Raw genomic sequence first — 16,126 nt, forward strand, 5'->3', positions numbered from 1 at the left:
CTTAATCTTAACTAATAAGGCCCATTAGAGAAGACCCACTAGGACTTAATGGGCTTTTAGCGGGAAAATAATAAGGCCTAACAAGTTTTTAGGGGTCCCTTCTCTTTAATTTCATCGACATTATTTGAAACAGACAGTGAAAGAAGAAACAAATTGTGGATTCGTCGTCTGCGAAAGCATCTGGGAGAGAAGAAGCCACAGTCATTTTCTTAAACGTGTTCATTTTTCGTCTAATCAAATCATGGCGCATGTTCTGTTCTACTACAATCGTAAGTTTACTGGGTTTTATCTATTTATTGTTTATTCATTTTACATTGAAACATGTCTGAATTATTGTACTGGAAAAATTGATGTGAGGGGTGTAATAAATTCGTTTGATTATGAAGAAAATTTGTGAAAGAAGAGGGAATGATGAACAAGAGTGCACGTATTAAGAGGAAACAGAGTTGTGTGGTCCTTGACCTTGAGGGTGAAAAAGGGTCCATGTGAGTTTGATTATTGATAGCGATGTCTATCCTCCCAGGCTTCCGCATCGCTCATTTGCAGCCTCAGAAACATGATTGTCTTTTTAAAATAACTCAAATAATAATATAACTGGGTTTTGGAAACAGTACAGTTGTGTTTTTTAATTGGTCTATCTCTCTATCTTTCTCATCGTCTTTGCTCCTTTTAAAGACTGTGTACTATATTTCCATGAGTTGCAGCTGATAAAGCTACTCTGGTTGGTATATATATATTTTTCATTTATTTTATCTACTTCACCTTCTTTAACGTGTTTTGTTGATTTGCTTCTAAAGACTTTTAATGGCATTTATTACTTTGTTTCTCGAACCTACAGTTGTGTCTGCCTCTTCTTTCTATCTAACTTGTCTATGTGGTGTCTGGTTTTGATTTGCAGACTATTCATTACTCTGTTTCGCCATAAGAAAGAGAATAAAGAAACGTTATGGAGAGGCCAAGAGCCCCTCCATCTCCTTTGAATGATGCGGAGTCATTAAGTGAACGTAGATCTCTTGAGATTTTCAACCCTTCGAGTGGAAAAGAGACACATGGATCAACTTCTTCTTCTTCAAAGCCTCCTCTTGATGGCAACAACAAAGGTAGTAGTAGTAAGTGGATGGAGTTTCAAGATTCCGCTAAGATTACAGAAAGAACCGCTGAATGGGGATTGTCAGCTGTTAAGCCGGATTCGGGAGACGATGGCATTAGTTTCAAGCTGTCCAGTGAAGTGGAACGAAGCAAGAACATGTCTAGGAGGTCATCCGAAGAATCTACATCTTCTGAATCAGGGGCCTTCCCTAGAGTATCCCAGGAGCTCAAAACTGCTCTATCCACGTTGCAGCAGACTTTTGTTGTCTCTGACGCTACACAGCCTCACTGTCCCATAGTCTATGCCAGCAGTGGATTCTTTACCATGACTGGTTATTCTTCCAAGGAAATTGTTGGAAGAAACTGGTACTGCTCATCTCGTATCTTGCTTCTAGTTTCATTCCCAGTTATTAGTTAGAATAATATTGCTTTTGAAACCCATGCCAACTTACTCTGAAATGCTCTTAATCTTTGTGGGTAAAACGCCAGCCGGTTTCTGCAAGGGCCAGACACCGACAAGAATGAGGTTGCCAAAATCAGAGATTGTGTCAAGAATGGAAAAAGTTACTGTGGAAGGCTGTTAAACTACAAAAAGGACGGAACTCCCTTCTGGAATCTTCTCACAGTCACTCCTATCAAGGACGACCAGGGCAATACCATCAAGTTCATTGGGTACGTCCCTTAATTCCTCCCTGTTTTTCCCTAATTAATCGACTGTCCCTCGATCAATCATTTTCACATTTCCATCTGCAGGATGCAGGTTGAAGTTAGCAAATACACAGAAGGGGTAAATGATAAAGCATTGAGGCCTAATGGACTCTCCAAATCCTTGATTCGATATGATGGTATCTGTTTTTTTGCATCTCTTCGTTAATTCAACAAGTTTTTTTTAGCCAAAAACAATGATATAATTTAGCAAAGAGTGCTGATCCACAATCTTTAACATGTAATGGTTTTGATGATGATATCAGCTCGCCAGAAGGAGAAAGCTTTGGATTCCATCACAGAGGTTGTGCAAACTATAAGACATCGTAAGTCTCAAGTTCAGGAATCCGTGAGCAATGACACTATGGTAAAGCCTGATAGTTCTACTACACCTACACCTGGTAGACAAACAAGACAGTCAGATGAGGCTTCAAAGTCTTTCAGGACACCTGGACGTGTTTCTACTCCAACGGGGTGAGTCTTCGTAACCACTAACCACCAGATTACAGTAGTCTTCCTGAACATAAAATAAGGCATATATATTGCCCAAAAAGTGTGATGGCAGTGCCAAAGTTTTGCAGAAACAACTTGCTATTATCATTGCCAAATAGTGGTAAAATATATACTACACAATCTCAATCTAGTTGTTGTGTTAGTCAATATTTAACTCATAGATAATTTCCATTCGAATACGAAGATGCAGTTGCAATCTCCTACTATTGTTCTGTTTCTTATTTCTCGTGTACTTTTGTAACTTTGTGCTGGGCCTTAGAATGTATCCTCTGACATGGATTGGGTAGTGAATTCTGAAGCTGTGTATATATATGTATACATATACACTCAAGGATTTCTGATCTAGCTTCGTGTAATGTGCAGGTCAAAGCTCAAAAGCTCGAATAACAGGCATGAAGATCTTTTACGTATGGAACCCGAAGAATTGATGTTGAGCACAGAAGTAATAGGGCAGAGGGACAGTTGGGACCTATCGGATAGAGAAAGGGATATACGCCAAGGGATTGATCTAGCTACCACTCTTGAGCGCATAGAGAAGAATTTCGTCATCAGTGATCCTCGTCTCCCTGATAATCCCATTGTATGTTTTTTCTGTCTAAAATTGAGATGAACGTTTTTTTCTCGAACCTTAATGTATCAATTGTAGAGTATATTTCATATATTGATTGTTCTTACTCAAGTGTTCTACTATGTTTGTAAGCATATAATCTTGAATTGATAATGGAAATCGTTTTATTTGCAGATCTTTGCATCAGACAGCTTTCTTGAATTGACAGAGTATTCACGCGAGGAAATATTGGGGAGAAATTGTCGGTATGTGAAAATTCTTCTTTTTGTATCTTCTACTCATGAGATTTATCATGCCTTTTAAGTTATGCAGTCTTCTCCGGCTGCGTTTTTGTTGTTTCGTGATATGGATATGTGCAAAGTGGTTGGCTTCAGGTTTCTTCAGGGGCCAGAGACAGATCAAGCGACTGTCCAGAAGATAAGAGACGCAATTAGAGATCAGAGGGAGATTACTGTGCAGTTGATAAACTACACTAAAAGCGGTAGTTATCAGATACTGAACATTTTAAAACGATCATACTGAAAAGTTTCTATGTGGTTGTGTCATTAAAACTCTAAACCATTGCAGGAAAGAAATTCTGGAACTTATTCCACTTGCAACCTATGCGTGATCAGAAGGTCTTCGTGAGATTATTGTTATATCTGGATTCCGATTCTTGAAGAAAACCGTGCATTGTTGCTGATTACATGACTTTATTCATCTATTAGGGAGAGCTTCAATACTTCATCGGTGTGCAGCTTGATGGAAGTGATCATGTAGAGCCCCTCCAAAATCGTTTGTCTGAGAGAACAGAGATGCAGAGTTCGAAATTGGTATGTGGTTCATATCCTACTGAGTTTTTTGAACATCTCTTTCCTATCAAAGGAGACTATGACATTGGTCACAATTTTAGGTGAAAGCTACGGCAACAAATGTAGATGAAGCTGTCAGAGAGCTTCCAGATGCTAATACGGTAAGGTGTACTAGTTCATTATTACTTAACAAAGATGGAAAAGTATAAATGCAATCGAATTGCAATGTATTTTAGCGGCCCGAAGACCTGTGGGCTGCACACTCGAAGCCTGTCTATCCTCTGCCTCACAATAAGGAGAGTACGTCCTGGAAAGCAATAAAAAAGGCATGCATCGAACCATGTTACTTTTTACTTGGTTTCTCATTCATCCTGTTCTTATTCTGACAGTCTCCTTTGTAGATCCAAGCGAGTGGAGAAACAGTGGGACTACATCATTTCAAACCAATAAAACCGTTGGGCTCTGGTGATACTGGCAGGTACAACATTGCATGTGTCCATAGCAATAAATTCATCTGTCCATGAATCGCCTTGTACTTCGTGTATACTTATATGGCGTTTTTTGGTTGGAAAAAGTGTCCATTTGGTTGAGCTGAAGGGCACGGGTGAACTATATGCCATGAAAGCAATGGAGAAAACAATGATGTTGAATCGTAACAAGGTATATGATGGAGAATGAGTTTCCTTTTAATAAGGAAAGCTGAAAAATTCAACATTTATATTATTTCTTTCGTTGACAACATGCAGCTTTATGCAGGCTCACCGAGCGTGCATCGAAAGGGAAATCATTTCCCTTCTGGATCATCCATTCCTTCCTACTCTCTACGCTTCTTTTCAGGTAGATGTTTTTCTGTTTTGCTTGCATCATGTCGGTTTGCCCGTTTCATTGCTCAATTGCTCTTCTTTTTCTTCCGCAGACCTCTACGCACGTCTGTTTGATTACAGACTTCTGCCCAGGTGGAGAGTTGTTTGCACTACTTGACAGACAACCTATGAAAATATTGACAGAAGACTCTGCAAGGTTCCCTCTTTTCCTCAATCTAAACGTATAATGTGTAACAGAAGATCTCCTGGTGATGTTTTAACTAAATAGGGGCACTATGTTAGCAAGAAAACATATCACCTTCTAGCAAGCATTCAGTTAGCGGTTACTCGGATAACTGATGAAGGCAATAAATCCCATTGTCATTATTATATCTGCAGTTATGAGTTAATCTGATCAATCTCTGTCATCAGGTTCTATGCAGCAGAGGTTGTTATCGGCTTAGAATATCTTCACTGCTTAGGTAATAATAATCATTGTCTCTGTTGATCTAAACATTGCTTATTTATACATTGCCACATGCCTTGAGTAGTCTCTTCTTCCAATAATTTTTTAGCTGTTGTTTCGGTTAAAGATCTGTATATATTTTCCATAAACAGGAATTGTATATCGAGACCTGAAGCCTGAGAATATACTGCTCAAGAAGGATGGACACATAGTATTGGCTGACTTTGATTTATCATTCATGACGACCTGCACACCCCAGGTACTTTTTTGTTCAACTCTACCATTTTCTATTGGCATATAAAGAAATATGATAATTAAGAGAAGTATGGTTTGCAGCTTATTATTCCAGCTGCACCTAGCAAACGAAGGAGATCCAAAAGTCAACCACTACCCACATTTGTTGCAGAACCAAGTACCCAGTCAAACTCGTTCGTAGGAACTGAAGAATACATTGCGCCTGTATAGTGATGCATTTAACGTTTTATCTCTTGCAATCTTCAATTACAGCTGCATCTCATTGTGTTTCAGTTTATTCATGGTTTACTTAATTATTTCAGGAGATAATCACGGGTGCTGGTCATACAAGTGCTATTGATTGGTGGGCACTGGGTATAATCTGCCACTATCTTTACCTTATTTTGATCACAAACTGTTATTAATATGCTCATCTCCTTTTATGTGTGTTTGTTGTAGGTATCTTGTTGTATGAGATGCTTTATGGTCGCACACCTTTCAGGGGTAAGAATAGGCAAAAGACATTTGCCAACATCTTGCACAAAGATCTCACTTTCCCCAGCAGTATCCCTGTGAGCTACCTTGTAACAACAACCTGTGTGTCTTTCCCAAAGTAAAAAAAATACTAATCTAACCATATGTGTTTGTGCAGGTGAGTCTTGTAGGTAGACAGTTGATCAACACGTTGTTAAATAGAGATCCGAGCAGTCGGTTAGGATCCAAAGGTGGGGCAAATGAGATAAAGCAGCATGCTTTCTTTCGCGGGATCAATTGGCCTCTCATACGAGGCATGGTAGGACTAATAATCGTTATTTTTATATCAATCAGCCTTTTCCGTGTTTGTTGTTGGCTGATATAATAGAGTGATTGCATACAGAGTCCTCCACCACTGGATGCACCGTTGAGCATAATCGAAAAAGATCCGAATGCCAAAGATATAAAGTGGGAAGATGATGGAGTGCTTGTGAATTCTACGGACTTGGACATTGACCTCTTCTAATCCTATTCTTCCTCTCTCTGCCTTTGATTCTCAAATTATGCAAAACTCTTCTTCTCAATAAAAGCCAAGGTGTTGTTGTACTTGTAGTTGCTTAAATATAAACGGCTCTTTTCATGTTTTTCCATTTCTTCTAATCAACAACAATAAACATACAAACTTAAGAGCCATGTTAATATTCATGTTAAGTGTGATAAGCCCATTATGAGGCCCATAACTAGCCCACTAGTAGTTGGGAGAAATGTCTTTGAGAAGTCCAACCACCTGCTGCATCGTAGGTCGCTTCCATGGCAGATCGGCGGTACACAAGTACCCTATCTTCACCGCCTCCGCGATTTCATCCTCCGGAACTGTCTCTTGCATCGTCGGATCAATGGCTCTCAATCCTTGTCCCTGCCTCACCAACCCTCTCACCCAATTCACCAAGTCACCCTCCGGCTTCTTCCCACTCACGAGCTCAAGCAAAACAACTCCAAAGCTATACACATCGGATTCTAATGTCGGAGAAGCATTTCGCTCCTGTTCCGGTGGTGTGTACCCGTCTAAACTTTCGGAACCGGGAAATTGCTCGTCCAAGAGTTTAACTAAACCAAAGTCTGCTAAGCGTGGCTCCTGGCTAGAGTCTAACAAGATTGTTGCAGCCTTCACTTCTCCGTGGACCATTGGAGGAATGCAGCCATGGTGAAGGAAAGCTAATGCCCTCGCTGTCCCCAAAGCTATCTTATGCCGAAGTCTCCAAGGTGCAGAATCATCTCCGTTGTTATGGAGTAGACTTTGCAAATTAACCATGTCTAAGTCCTCGTAGATTGCAATTCTTTGCTCTGTCGCTATACAGTATCCACAGAGCGGGAAAAGATTTGGGTGATTGATCCTAGCGAGACGTTCAAATGCAATCGAGACTTCAGTATCAGTCAATGTGGTTCCACTTGGGATAACTTTTAGAGCTGCTCTGAATCCACCGGGTAAGACTGCTCCGTAAGTAGGACCAGACTTGCCTTCCCACAACATTGTGCCTCTGTCGAAGTTGAAAGTCGCAGCCTTTAGGTCTGCAAGCGTCATTTTCATTAATGGCTTGTCGATCATTACCACAGGGATTTGCGTTGCTTGCTTGATATCAGTGGTTGAGTCGTGTTGGTCTGGGGAGTTGGGTTCTGTGTTGTTTATGGCTAGCTTTGTTGCCCAAGTTCTTGATTTTCTTCTAACTCTCAAGGCTACAAGTATGAGCAGTAGTCCTATAAGTAAGAACGCCATGGAGATTGCTAACCCCAAACCAATCTTAAGCCCTGTATTCTTCTTGTTGACTTTCTTTCCTTTTGTAATAATTGGCTTTGCAGCGAAGGGGCAGTTGTTTCTAATATTAATGAAGGATCTCTGGATTGTTTCTTGGGAGAAGTTGGGGTTGCAAAAGGTTAGATTGTTGAAAGAGAAGTTAAACCTTTGCATCATGGCGAGTTTCTCCAAAAGCGGCCTTGGGATATCTCCGTCTAGCTTATTCAACGAGAGATCAAGTACTTCAATGTTCTTGACGCTCAGCATAGGCACGTGGCCAGTGAGATTATTGGAGGAGAGATCAAGAACCTTCAGATGACTCAGCCGCGAGATTTCACGCGGAATGATATTAGTGAGATTGGTCCTTGATAGATTCAGATAATGTAGCGCAGAAAGCTTGCCGATTTCTGGGAACTCTTGTGCCCTGAATCGATTGCACGCGAGGTTAAGGTGTCCCAGCTTGTGAGCTGAACTCAAACCATTGAATATATGGCCGACAAAGCTATTATCGGACAAGTCAAGATGAATCAGACTAGACCAGTTGTGTTTGTGGCCGGGTATTAACTGCAAGATATGCCCATCAAATCGGTTTTCACTGAGATCAACTGTTTCCACGTTTTCATGCAAGACTCCTATCAATGAACCCTGAAACAGATTTCGTGAAAGGTTCAAGCTTTTTAGTAGTGGGAAAGCTGAACCAAAACCGACAGGCAGAGACTCGTTGAGGCGGTTGGATGAGAGGTCGATGGAGAGTAGAGATCGGCAATGGACAAGTTCTGGAGGGACGCCAAACTGAAAGTCATTGTTGTGGAGCTTGAGAGTTGTTAGATTGACAAGGTTGCTTATTGCGGCAGGGATTTTGCCAGAGATGCTGTTGAAAGAAAGATCAAGGGTGTGAAGCGACATGAAATTGCCGATGTTGCTGGGAAGAGGCTCAGAAATCCGGTTGGAGGAGAGATTGAGACTCTCAAGCAAGCTGAGACTCCACAAATCCGAGGGGAGAGACGTAATCTTGTTTCCACTGAGATCTAAAGTTTGGAGCTTACTCATTTTGCCAATAGTGTTGTCGGGGATCGAACCAGACAGGTCCAACCCAGAAGCCGAAATATGCAACACATTCTCACTAGAGTCACAGACGACCACTCCTGGCCATGAACACAAGGAAGAAAACGTATGAGCTTGGGGAGAATTGGGTAATCTCATTGCGGAGAAGAAGCTAGAGAGATGATAAGCGTCGGTGTTGGGATCTAGGCTCGTCAGATGCTTGACGAAGAAGGAGAAGAACAGGAGAGATCCCCATAGAGACAACCTCATAACTTGGTGGTGTCTGGGACTGGAGAAAGTTGGATGGGAAAGCTCAGAAAGAAGACAGACTGTGTGAAAAGAAGAAAAGACATAATGGAATCACGGGGCATAGAGGTGATGATAGTTTAGAATACATTGAAATCCCTTTCACGTGCACAGCTTCAAAAAAAATCAGAACTTTTAGTCAGAAAGCTATGAAATTTCAGAAGAAGAAGATAAGAGTTGAATAGTTTGGGGGAGTTCCGGAGTTGAGAGTTGAGTTTTTGGTTGTATCGTATATGGACACTGGAGAAAGTGGGAAGAGAAGAGAGAGTCGTTGAAAGTCAAAAAAAGGGATATGTGGAGATTATAATTAGGTAAAGTATTTCGCTAGTGAGTTATAAGAAAAATATGATAAATGGAATCTGTCTCAGACCTTTTGTGAATTTTTCCAAATCCCAAAGTTGTCAATGGATTTGGTGAGTGGAGGAGTGGGTGGTTGTTGTGGTTTCTCATTTCAGTAGTGTTTTGGTTATTAATGTAAAAATTCACTTTTTTAGGGGTTTTCACACTTTTTTGACTCTGTCACAGATACCTTGGAAATTGAGAATCATTCATTCCTCTGATTAGCCCCTAAACTGGCGCCTTAATGTCCGCAAATAAGAGAAAATAAAAACAAGAGCCATCAATGTAGTTTAAACCAACTCATCAGATTCATAGCTCATTTTCTGGATAAAAATAGCCACTCACTATTTTAAGCAATCTTATGCTAAAACAGAGCTCCAATAGCTATCTGAGTTTCATCGGATTCAAAGACTGAAACTTGCAATTAGAGAGAATGAAGAAACAATGCTAGCAAAACAGAGTCGAGATATCACAACTTGTGCGCCGAAAAGGAAAAGCCCATTAAGAGGAATTAAATGGGCCGAGAGATAAATGCCGGTTCGTCCGTAGATGAGAAGACACGTGTCAGGTCGGGTAGAGAGTTGGCGGCTGATCGTGGGATCCACGTCATACAACGCGCCAGCTGACCTTTTCCTCTGTTCGAAGATCAATCAACATCACCTTAACAGATTCATACCAAAAAGGAGCATCTTTCGCTACAAATTCTGTAATCAAACGAAAACTCAAAAGTTGTCGATTTTTGAAATTCGAAGAGAGGTTTTAAGACTTTGATAAAATGGCATTGTTTCGCAAATTGTTCTACCGCAAGCCTCCAGATGGTTTGCTCGAGATATGCGACAGAGTTTTCGGTCTGTTTCTCTCCCAATTCTCTGCTTCATTTATCTATTTTTCCTTAGCTCATTGTACTTGTTCGGTCTTCTGGGATTGAGTGTCTGAAAAGTTGGGACTTTTTACGCTAATTTGTCTGAAATTTGGGAGTTTTACAAATCAAGATATGAAATTTCATTTTATCATGATTGGCAAAAAACACATTGAACTGAAAAAAGTTTCTTCTGTGTGTGTTGCAGTGTTCGATTGCTGCTTCTCTACCGATTCATGGGAAGAAGAAAACTACAAAGTTTATATGGCAGGAGTAGTCAATCAACTACAAGAGCATTTCCCTGAAGCATCTTCTCTTGTGTTTAATTTCCGTGAAGTGGGTACTCGAAGTGTGATGGCTGATGTCTTATCTGAACATGGCTTGACTATAATGGATTATCCTCGGCACTACGAAGGCTGCTCATTGTTACCTGTGGAAGTGATGCATCATTTTCTCCGGTCAAGTGAAAGTTGGCTCTCGCTTGGGCCAAATAACTTGTTACTAATGCATTGTGAAAGTGGGGCTTGGCCTGTTTTAGCTTTTATGCTAGCTGCCCTCCTTATATACAGGAAGCAGTATAGTGGTGAGTCTAAGACTTTGGACATGATCTACAAGCAGGCTCCGCGTGAGCTTCTGCGTTTGTTCTCGCCCTTGAACCCAATTCCTTCTCAGCTTCGTTATCTACAGTACGTGTCAAGAAGGAATTTGGTCTCTGAATGGCCTCCATTGGATAGGGCTCTCACCATGGATTGTGTTATTTTGAGATTTATTCCTGATGTTAGTGGACAAGGAGGCTTTCGCCCTATGTTTCGAATATATGGTCAGGATCCCTTTTTTGTTGATGATAAAAAGCCTAAGCTTTTGTACACTACTCCCAAGAAAGGGAAACACCTGAGGGTCTACAAGCAGGTATTTCTCAGAATATTCATAGCGTTCTTATAATTATGACCTCTGACTCAGCCTGTGTTACATTGCATCTGAAGGTCTTAGAAAAAGAAATATATTTGATCACTGATTAGCCCTGTTGGTTTTCTGTTTCTTGTGCTTCTTAGCTTTCTTTTTCCTTGTTTGCAATATGATTTAATGGCTTTTCGATGTTGTTTACTCAACTCTTTGTGTTTTGCAGGCAGAATGTGAACTAGTCAAGATTGACATTAATTGTCATGTGCAAGGTGATATCGTGATCGAGTGCCTTAGTTTGAACGATGACATGGAAAGAGAGGTCATGATGTTTCGAGTGGTTTTTAACACTGCTTTTATTAGATCAAACATTTTGATGCTTAACCGTGATGAAGTCGACACATTATGGCATATAAAAGAATTCCCAAAGGGGTTCAGAGTTGAGGTATGTACTCATGGAGCTCATATTCTCTTTACATGGTACATATAGCTACTCCATTGTAACTTAGTACTCACAAAGAGTACTTTCTGTGTGAAGCTTCTCTTCTCAGATATGGATGCTGCCTCTTCTGTTGACTTGATGAATTTTTCTTCCTTGGAAGAGAAAGATGGTCTTCCAATAGAAGTTTTTTCCAAAGTTCATGAGTTCTTCAATCAAGTTGATTGGGTTGATCAGACAGATGCCACACGCAATATGTTTCAGCAGTTAGCCATTGCAAATGCTGTCCAAGAAGGACTAGATGGTAATTCAAGCCCAAGACTACAAGGGTTAAGCCCTAAAAGTATCCATGATATTATGAAGCATGCAGCAATTGAAAATAGTGCAAAGTTCAAATTGTCTTCAATGTCCGAGGTTGAAACAATCGACACACCAGAAAAGCCTCCTACTGATTCAGTCAAGAAGTTTATAGCAGAAGATGTACATTCTGTCCTTCAGATAAATAATCAGGAACAAAACGCCAGCGAGGATGCAACAAAGTTGTTACATCAAGAGTCCCCTTCTCTCAAGCTTGTGCATCATTCTGCAACAGTTAAACCTCTTGTGGACGATTCTAAATCTCCAGAAAATGCCGAGGAGAATTTTCCGAAGAGTCCTTCAGCACATGATGGGAAAGCAATCTCGTTTTCGCCACCCACACCGTCACCACCTCATCCTGTAAGACCGCAGTTGGCTCAAGCGGGAGCACCTCCCCCACCTCCTCCACTTCCAGCTGCTGCTTCTAAACCTTCAGAGCAATTGCAGCATTCTGTTGTTCAAGCAACAGAGCCTCTGTCACAAGGAAATTCCTGGATGTCATTAGCAGGCTCTACGTTTCAAACAGTTCCAAACGAAAAAAATCTCATTACACTGCCTCCAACACCTCCCCTTGCTTCTACATCCCATGCCTCTCCTGAGCCATCTTCTAAAACAACAAATTCATTGTTACTGTCACCTCAAGCATCACCAGCTACTCCCACCAACCCATCAAAAACTGTTTCAGTAGATTTTTTTGGTGCTGCTACTTCACCTCATTTAGGAGCTTCCGATAATGTGGCTTCAAATCTTGGACAACCGGCGAGGTCACCTCCTCCAATATCTAATTCAGACAAAAAGCCTGCTTTGCCTCGACCGCCTCCTCCCCCTCCTCCCCCTCCAATGCAGCATTCCACAGTAACTAAAGTCCCCCCTCCACCACCACCAGCACCACCAGCACCCCCAACACCAATTGTTCATACCTCTTCTCCCCCTCCTCCTCCTCCTCCTCCTCCTCCGCCCGCTCCTCCAACACCACAATCTAATGGAATCTCTGCTATGAAAAGTTCACCTCCTGCACCACCTGCACCTCCCCGGCTTCCCACCCATTCTGCCTCTCCTCCCCCTCCAACCGCGCCACCTCCACCACCATTAGGTCAAACTAGGGCACCATCAGCACCACCCCCTCCTCCTCCAAAGTTAGGAACCAAGTTATCCCCATCTGGTCCTAATGTTCCTCCAACGCCTGCTTTACCAACTGGGCCTCTTTCATCGGGAAAGGGGCGAATGTTACGTGTTAATTTAAAGAATAGTCCAGCCAAAAAGTTAAAGCCATACCACTGGTTGAAACTGACAAGAGCTGTCAATGGGAGCTTATGGGCTGAAACACAAATGTCTAGTGAAGCTTCTAAGTATGCATTGTTCATCTTGTTGTCACTTATTTCTCTGATGCCCCCAGATTCTTGCATGATTTCCAATTCATTGATACTTTACCTCCTTGTTAGGGCTCCTGACATTGACATGACAGAGCTTGAAAGTCTTTTCTCCGCATCAGCTCCAGAACAAGCAGGAAAATCGAGACTAGATAGCTCTCGTGGACCTAAACCCGAGAAAGTCCAACTGGTAAATTATGTTTAATATTTAGTATGTCATAGTGTCTGATTTCTTTTTTTGTCACAGTAGGATTACTTTCTCTATGGTTGAAATTACTGAATATGATGAGAAACTCTAATCTTGCAGATTGAACACCGGCGAGCCTACAATTGTGAAATCATGCTTTCAAAAGTGAAAGTACCTTTACAGGATTTGACGGTAATATAAAGCTAGACAGGTTTAGGTTGTACTGTAATCATAGCTTTTTAATCTGGTACAATGTCTATGTGTCGCTATGTCTGCCATGATAATTAAAAGCTAAGTGTCTCTAAAATATTACAGAACTCAGTGCTTAACCTGGAGGAGTCGGCTCTTGATGCTGATCAGGTTGAGAACCTAATTAAGTTTTGCCCAACAAGAGAAGAGATGGAGTTACTAAAGGTATAAGACGTGTACTCCTAGAATAATGTTCAACTGCTTTGTTTTCCAAAGTCGGAAGTCCCTAGAAAAAATTGGGGTGTTCTGTGATCTAGCTTTTGTATGTTCTTTTGACATTTCTTCATTTCATACTCGGTTTGTAGGGTTATACTGGTGACAAGGACAAGCTTGGAAAATGCGAACTGGTACAAAACTTTAGAAAAACTTTTTAGTTTCATTGGAGTAGCCATTAGAGTCTAACACCATATATGCCTCTTGAAATTGTTTGAACAGTTCTTCTTAGAGATGATGAAAGTCCCACGAGTAGAAACAAAGCTCAGGGTATTCTCATTCAAAATGCAGTTTACCTCTCAGGTCTGAGAAGCTAATACCTTGCTAATTACGATTCTTTGTTGCTTTATTGTGGTACTTATGATTGCTGCTAACCACATTTTTAGATTTCTGAACTCAGGAATAGTCTAGGTGTTGTGAACTCCGCAGCAGAACAGGCAAGTCAAACGCAACTGGGTCTAGGTGTCCTCCCGCCATGATTAATCATACTTACTAATGCTCTTTTGTCCCTCTTTTAATCAGGTAAAAAATTCTGAAAAATTCAAAAGAATAATGCAGACGATTTTGTCACTTGGGAACGCCCTAAACCAAGGGACTGCTAGGGGTGAGTTTGAAATTGTAATGTGTTAACTCTGAATCTTATCTTTTATCCTGCTCTAAAAGTAGTGTTTGTCTAGGTGCTGCGGTTGGGTTTAAATTGGACAGTTTGCCGAAACTCAGTGAAACACGGGCACGTAATAACCGAATGACTCTGATGCATTATCTATGCAAGGTAAGCTTTTATAGTCTGCGCTTCTGTAGCTTTGTGGATGTACTAGAGGAAGAAAGATATAGTCTGATGGATTCTTTACAGATTCTTGCTGAAAAAATCCCAGAAGTTTTGGATTTTACAAAAGAATTATCCTCGTTGGAGCCGGCAACAAAGGTACTCCACTTTCACATTTTACATGGATTTCTCCTGAAATTGATAAGAAAACTTGGAACTGCGTTAATTGTCTTGTCTGAACTTTGATACAGATTCAACTGAAGTTTCTGGCCGAGGAGATGCAAGCTATAAACAAGGGACTTGAGAAAGTCGTACAGGAACTTTCCTTGTCCGAAAATGATGGCCCGATTTCCCATAACTTTAACAAGGTATCACTGTCATTGATCACTAGTTGTCTCTGTAAGGCTTTCTAAAGTGGAACAAAATAGAAGGCTCATAGATTGTAGGGGCTTTGATCCCTGATTTTTCAGTGAAATGTTCTATACAACAACTAATAAGGCATCTAGACAGTTGCTAACTAACAAATTGTGTTGACAGTGCGACTGCATAGACAATTAAAGAGTTGATAATTGATTCATTTGATTCTTGTTTGACCATTTTTATCAACTGCTGTTTCCCCTCAGATATTGAAGGAGTTCCTTCATTATGCGGAAGCAGAAGTAAGGTCATTGGCTTCACTTTATTCGGGAGTGGTATGTCCCAGAAGTCTAATGTACAGTAGATATTATTGCATGCTCTATTCTATCGTTGGTTGAGAACTTGCTCAGAATAAATAAATTATGTATTGCAGGGAAGAAACGTGGATGGTTTAATTCTCTATTTTGGTGAAGACCCTGCCAAGTGCCCTTTTGAACAAGGTATGTGTATCCTTCTCTGTAGCTTAATGTGAAACCATGTGTTCCAAAAGTTATCTCAACCTAGCAAGTGGTTGTAAATTGCAGTAGTGTCGACTCTTCTAAACTTTGTAAGACTGTTCAATCGTGCACATGAAGAAAACGGAAAACAACTCGAGGCAGAAGCTAAGAAGAATGCTGCTGAAAAGGAGAAACCAAAAACAGGTGGATTAGATACAGAAATCAAGAAGCCCTTAAATGAAGAAGTTAAGGAGGAGAAAACAAAAACAAGTGGATTAGGTAAAGAAATGAGTGACCGACTAAAGGAAAGAACCGCTCCTTGAATGACCGGCTGTACCGTTTTCTATATGGAAATGGTCTAAGACCGAACGGGCTTTGAGAAGAAAAAGCACCCGGTGAAGCCGTGCGTAAAACTGGCTTTAGACCATGGAACAACAGGGAGTGGGATGCTAAGGACAACAATATTTTATCTCTTTAACGGCAAAGCTAACTTGTAAAATAGGGAGGGGTATAAAATAAAATTGTAATTAGAAAGCAATAAACATAAATACATTAGTATACCACATGTTTGGTCAATCTCAATAAGCAAATGTCACTTTATTTACCTCATTCACTTGTTTAAAACTGTGAAAGAGGCAAGATGCGATTTTTGCATATATGTAAATCTTTTTTTCTCCTACAGCAGCTACTTTATCACTAGGGAAATTATGATTTCATGCTTTTTAAATTCCCAAGTGAGTGAGTGTATTTTTCTATTGTGATCCAATTACTCAGCACAACTGTATTTTAAACCTACGGTGATTTGAGT

At 40.7% G+C, this 16,126-nt stretch overlaps 3 protein-coding genes across 9 annotated transcripts; 2 read left to right on the plus strand and 1 right to left on the minus strand.

Moving 5' to 3' along the window:
- On the plus strand, positions 1-9,287 carry PHOT2 (phototropin 2; the record flags this gene model as incomplete). Of its 7 annotated transcripts, NM_001345288.1 has the most annotated exons (24): positions 1-269; positions 387-721; positions 899-1,455; positions 1,579-1,761; positions 1,843-1,934; positions 2,061-2,268; positions 2,671-2,887; positions 3,050-3,120; positions 3,250-3,356; positions 3,443-3,492; positions 3,583-3,687; positions 3,768-3,827; positions 3,903-3,992; positions 4,068-4,144; positions 4,242-4,326; positions 4,423-4,503; positions 4,583-4,686; positions 4,902-4,951; positions 5,088-5,194; positions 5,272-5,394; positions 5,493-5,544; positions 5,629-5,741; positions 5,822-5,962; positions 6,047-9,287. In NM_001345288.1, the coding sequence occupies exons 3-24, from the start codon at positions 947-949 to the stop codon at positions 6,167-6,169; spliced, it is 2,748 nt and encodes a 915-aa protein (NP_001318824.1). In that variant the 5' UTR covers positions 1-269; positions 387-721; positions 899-946. The 7 variants fall into 7 exon arrangements, with proteins under 7 accessions (NP_001318824.1, NP_001330355.1, NP_851210.1 ...); NM_001345289.1 differs by lacking the exon at positions 387-721 and having other exon boundaries at positions 27-269; positions 6,047-6,169; NM_180879.2 differs by lacking the exon at positions 1-269 and having other exon boundaries at positions 306-725.
- On the minus strand, positions 6,257-9,016 carry AT5G58150 (Leucine-rich repeat protein kinase family protein). Its single transcript, NM_125200.2, has one exon. The coding sequence runs from the start codon at positions 8,747-8,749 to the stop codon at positions 6,392-6,394; it is 2,358 nt and encodes a 785-aa protein (NP_200623.1). The 5' UTR covers positions 8,750-9,016; the 3' UTR covers positions 6,257-6,391.
- Positions 9,288-9,550: 263 nt separating the features above from the next.
- On the plus strand, positions 9,551-15,917 carry AT5G58160 (actin binding protein). Its single transcript, NM_001345291.1, has 17 exons — positions 9,551-9,972; positions 10,192-10,892; positions 11,110-11,328; positions 11,422-13,028; positions 13,122-13,239; positions 13,357-13,428; positions 13,552-13,650; positions 13,791-13,832; positions 13,921-14,001; positions 14,085-14,135; positions 14,221-14,302; positions 14,376-14,470; positions 14,552-14,623; positions 14,716-14,832; positions 15,088-15,156; positions 15,255-15,321; positions 15,406-15,917. The coding sequence occupies exons 1-17, from the start codon at positions 9,900-9,902 to the stop codon at positions 15,639-15,641; spliced, it is 3,801 nt and encodes a 1,266-aa protein (NP_001318825.1). The 5' UTR covers positions 9,551-9,899; the 3' UTR covers positions 15,642-15,917.
- Positions 15,918-16,126: the final 209 nt, after the last annotated feature.

Source organism: Arabidopsis thaliana, chromosome 5, assembly GCF_000001735.4.
Source record: "Arabidopsis thaliana chromosome 5, partial sequence".
NCBI classification, from domain to species: domain Eukaryota; kingdom Viridiplantae; phylum Streptophyta; class Magnoliopsida; order Brassicales; family Brassicaceae; genus Arabidopsis; species Arabidopsis thaliana.